This window comes from Pygoscelis adeliae, unplaced genomic scaffold (assembly GCF_000699105.1).
Source record: "Pygoscelis adeliae isolate BGI_AS28 unplaced genomic scaffold, ASM69910v1 Scaffold266, whole genome shotgun sequence".
NCBI lineage: Eukaryota > Metazoa > Chordata > Aves > Sphenisciformes > Spheniscidae > Pygoscelis > Pygoscelis adeliae.
In genome coordinates, this window is record NW_008824987.1 from 438466 (window position 1) to 443201 (window position 4736).

The following is a 4736-nucleotide window of genomic DNA, read 5'->3' on the forward strand; positions in this document are numbered from 1 at the left end:
TGATGGAAATGACCGGCTGAAGTTGGTGGTGTTACTGTGTGGTGAGGATGATGAGAAAGTCCAGGTTGCAGCGGCAGGAGCCCTGGCCATGCTTACAGCAGCACAAAAGAAACTCTGCTCTAAGATGACTGAAGTGGTAAGACCATAAGTGATTACTGGCAGTGTAGACATACCCTCGAAGGGGCCTGTCTCAGTCATGAAAATGCCTCTCAAAAGGAAGATGTAGTCCACCAGTTTGATAGTGAGGAACTTAAGTGGTGAAGCTGAGACCTGGGTGTGCATGCTGCTAGTCCATCCCTGCACAAAGTAAACCAGCCTGCCTTATACTAGACTTCGTCTCAGAGCTGAAACGTTTCTATATAGCCATTCTTCAAGCGAAGTCCAGGATGCTAACTGTCAAGCAAGGTTAGGAATGCAGAATATTATTCTATAGGCCCTTAAAGCTTTTGATAAATAACCTGAAATCCAAACCTTGTTTCAGTCAGAAATGAGAAGAGCTTGATAGATAAGCTTTACAGATCCCAAAACATGTCCATTCCTTGCACAGATCTGTAGGTGCTGAGAACTCAGACCCTGCTGAATATCTGTGAAGAGCTGTGGTTGAGAACTCACGAACCCTGTTGTGTTGCACACATGCTGATGCTGGGCACTGGGGCTTGTTAGAATAAAAATAACTAATCAAGCCAAAGAGAGGGGCTCAGGAAAATCAGAGTGGGGAGTGGGTGGTCTGCTTCTGGTCATCTCAGCTGTGTCAATGCTCTGATCAGATTCTTTGCACAGAGATTATCCAGCAGCCTAAACATGAAATGTGTTTCATGTGCTAGTGCCATGAAAGCTTCTGACTTCAGTGTAACAAAAACTGGGTTTAAAAGTTTGGAGTCGGGTTATCAAATAACCCTACCTGACATGAGTATGAAGAGGTGAGTCCCTGCGCTTCCTTCTGCTGAGAAATGCCTTGCCAAACTCGCATTCTTGATTGAGGTATTCTTCAGATCAATACTAATGATCTCTCTCTCCCTTGAAGACCACCCAGTGGCTTGAAATCCTGCAGAGGCTCTGCTTGCATGATAACATGGAAGTGCAGCACCGAGGACTGGTCATCGCTTTCAACTTATTCAGCGCTGACAAAGAGCTAGCGAAGAAGCTGGTGGAGACAGAGCTCCTAGAGATTCTGACATACATTGGCAAGCAAGAAGATGACCCCAAGAAGCAGCACATCATTAACGTAGCACGTGATTGCCTCACAAGGTGCATGGATTATGGGCTGATCAAACCTCTCTCTCAGGCATGAGGAAACAAAGTACCAAAAAAGGCTGAGTGGGGAAAAAAAAGCTACTGAGAAATGTGGAAAAGTGAGAGCCATGAGGAAAATCTAGTGCCATTGTCAAGGCACAGAATAGTCTGGGGACAGCTTTGGAGGATCAGAAACTGTATGAGGAAAAGGGGGGCATTTGCCTGGGAAATTTGAAAAGTGTCCATCTGAGTAATTCCCAGGTGGTGTAAATCCTTTCTTTGCCCCCATTCAGCTGATAATGATGAAAGCTTCAAGGCCCAGCTGTGAAAGAGTTGGTTGTGTTGGAAATGTGCCAGGGGGCTGTTGGAAGGAAACTCAGCCGAGATGAAATCTGTTCTGCAACCACCTACAGCTCCTGGTACTTCTGGAATTCCTAGCAATGGTGGAACAGGGAGGGTTAAATGCCTTCTCTTCTGTAGTCAGAAAATAGGTTGGGTTTTAGCTGTGTGCTTTTTTTGGTTCATTTATGGTATTTTTAAACAGCCTTAAATGGTGTGCCGAAGTGTGAGGATGGTGGATGAACTTTCAATAAATTCCCTACTTTGTTCCATGTGGAATTCCTGATCTGCTTGTATTAAGCAAATGGGAAATCTAAGGCAAGTCCCACTTGCAGCTTTGCATCATACCCAGGAAGCTGGAGTAATCGGTAGTACAGGCTGAACTTTCACCACTTGCAAACTCTCCAGTGCTGCTCAAATGAACACGCAAAGTCACCATGAAAGGCTGTACAAGGAGGTGGCACTAATGGGTTAAGCTGAGGTTCGCACCAGGGCGCAGTGTCTGGCTCAACAGGGAATGTTGAAAATATCTCATGGAAGAAGCGGAATGAGAAGCAAACCCACCAGTTGGTCATCACATTAAACTTTATTATGTAAATATTGACATTCACGCGATAGGCATGGCATGAACATGACAGGCATAGCATGATTAAGCGTTGAGGTTTGGGGGTTATGAAAGGAACCGCGGGGATAGTCTTTCCTTGTACGTTGATTAAGGAAAAAAAAAAGGAAAGTGCCTCTAGCTTCCCGAAGTTAGAAAAGCAAGAATTTTTAAGGTAATAGGTTTGACAACCTAAAGGCAAATTTATTTGGAGGGTTATGCCAGCTGTGTACAATGTCTTCTCCTTATTGTAACCACATTCAGTAAAATCGCTGGTGTTTTATAATCACACTAGGCGGCTATCAGACGCTTCTTCCAAACCGAATGAACCCCACAATATGGCTTGTTTTCAACCAGCCTTCAATTTTGGAGACTCAGTTTTAGGAATCTTGGCTGTTTTTCAAAAGTACTTTGCATCTAACTCTATACAGAGAGTTTTATCTAACCAACACATCTGAAACGAAGACAAAAAATGCCATTGGTATCTAAGGGCAGTTATGCAAAGTCTTCCTTCTCCCACTAAAGCTCCTCTTTGGAACAACTGGTTTCTTCTAACCCATACTGACTGTTGCCGAAATTGAGTGGGGAAACTACTTCTGTAAAAGCCATTTATTTGTATTTCTTAGCTAAAACATGGACAGAGGCCCATTTTTACTTTCCTAGGTATCTGAACAGGGGCTGTCTTTTAAAAAAAAATGGCTTCTAACACTGGATGCCTATGCTGTTTGGTAACTTTTCTGAGCAGAACTGTGAGTATGGGAGTGGGCTGGTGAAAGCCAGAAAGTCTTCCCGTTTCCTGTCTTGGCACAGTGGCTTTCACTTGGCAATGCACCTGCATGCGGTCAAAGGCTGAGCATCAGGTTTTGCAAGTCCTGGAAAGGAACCTTCAGGGAATGATGTAATTCTACTGGCATTCAAAGTATCTCTTTTCTTTGCATTATTGAAACCTTACATTTGATTTAAAACAGACTGTAGAGGCTTTCCAAGAACTTCTGGGCTTCTAGAGGCGACTGGCCATTACAAAGGAAATCCTGCTACTTCAAATACAGAGTAAAAAAATTTCAAACATATATAACCATTGACCTACCAGGGCCTTGTTGGGATCCTATGTGATTACCAAGTGTAGATTTAAATTAGCTCTGGATGCTACACAGACCAGTATATTTCTGCAAATTTTTTTCTTAAATGGAAAGGATTGAGGAATAATACCAAACACAATGCTTCTTTCTAAGCCAGAGAAACGACGGATGCTGTCAAGAATAGCGTGCTCCTCTAGCCCTCCCTCAATTTTTTTTAATAATATATTTGACTTTGACTTCATTTCTGATGCTAGTATTCCATAGTATGCTTTTACTTCTTCATCACTGTAGCACAGAATAGCAATATCTTTCTCGGAGTAACCCTTTTTAAGATATGTACGACAACGTTCTGCCACATACTTCACTATTCCATTTCTGTCTAGGTTGTGTTTTATTTCAGTACAGCCTTGCACAGCATAAGCACATGTGGCTCTGCACAATAACTCTTCCAAACGTTGGCTGGGGATATTTAGGGTAGGGTACTTTACAATCTTTTCCATCTTTTCTTTTATATACCTATAGATACTGTTAGCATTACGAACCACTTTGGTTAGCGACTCGACAGGATCATGCCGTGTTGCTTCTGGAAGACCAGTTGAGAAGCAGTGACTTGTCTGTAAGTAGTCCAAGAAAATCCAGAAAAAGCCGGGCTCAGGGAGATGTGGTGCTGAAGTTAGAGCCAAGGCTTTGTTATACCAATCACCTTCCCCATCTTGGAAATTCTGAGCTTCATCAATTATTATGTGAGTCACGTTCTCAAAGCTTGCCTTCAAAAAGTGTATTCTTGTCACAGCCTGGCAAATGTTTTTCTGCCTACAGAAGAGATACAAGTAGATTAAAAACAATCTCTGCGTTGCATCTATTTATTAGTAGGTGCTCAGGATATTGAGAAAATAATTTGAGCCTTACTAAAAACGCATCCCAACTACATACTTCAAACACTGCAATGGTGGTGGACCACATAGCACACCAAATACACCAATCAGTACTCAGCTATTTAAAAATGCTGGTGAAATAACAGGATGTTGAAATTAATAATGGGAGGAAATTTTTAATTAAAAAATTACTTTAAATTTAAAAATTACTTTTAAATTTAAAAAAAAATAATTAAAAATTAAATAATAACTTATATTAAAAATAATTTAAATTCCCCCATTTTTAAAAAAGGAAGACCTGGGGAACTACAGGCCAGTCTCACCTCTGTGCCTGGGAAGATCATGGAACAGATCCTCCTGGAAGCTACGCTAAGGCACATGGAGGACAGGGAGGTGAATCGAGACAGCCAGCATGGCTTCACCAAGGGCAAGTCCTGCCTGACCAACCTAGTGGCCTTCTCCGCTGGAGTGACTACATCAGTGGACACGGGAAGGGCTACAGATGTCATCTATCTGGACCTCTGTAAGGCCTTAGACATGGTCCCCCACAACATCCTTCTCTCTAAACTGGAGAGGTATGGATTTGATGGGCGGAGTGTCCGGTGGGTG

The 4736-nt window shown here is 42.5% G+C and overlaps 2 protein-coding genes across 2 annotated transcripts in view; one reads left to right on the top strand and one right to left on the bottom strand.

Annotated features, from left to right (window-relative positions):
* Window positions 1-1848, top strand: part of UNC45B (unc-45 homolog B (C. elegans)) — a 12722-nt gene extending 10874 nt beyond the window's left edge. The window contains exons 19-20 of the mRNA XM_009326065.1: window positions 1-136; window positions 1025-1848. The exon at window positions 1-136 is cut by the window's left edge and continues 11 nt beyond it. Of these exons, the coding sequence (XP_009324340.1) occupies window positions 1-136; window positions 1025-1291 (403 nt within the window). The 3' untranslated portion in view covers window positions 1292-1848. The remainder of the gene's footprint in view (window positions 137-1024) is intronic.
* Window positions 1849-1914: 66 nt separating this feature from the next.
* Window positions 1915-4736, bottom strand: part of LOC103918687 (schlafen family member 13-like) — a 7382-nt gene continuing 4560 nt past the window's right edge. Inside the window, exons 4-5 of the mRNA XM_009326068.1 lie at window positions 3383-4065; window positions 1915-1982 (exon numbers count right to left, since the gene is read on the bottom strand). Of these exons, the coding sequence (XP_009324343.1) occupies window positions 1915-1982; window positions 3383-4065 (751 nt within the window). The remainder of the gene's footprint in view (window positions 1983-3382; window positions 4066-4736) is intronic.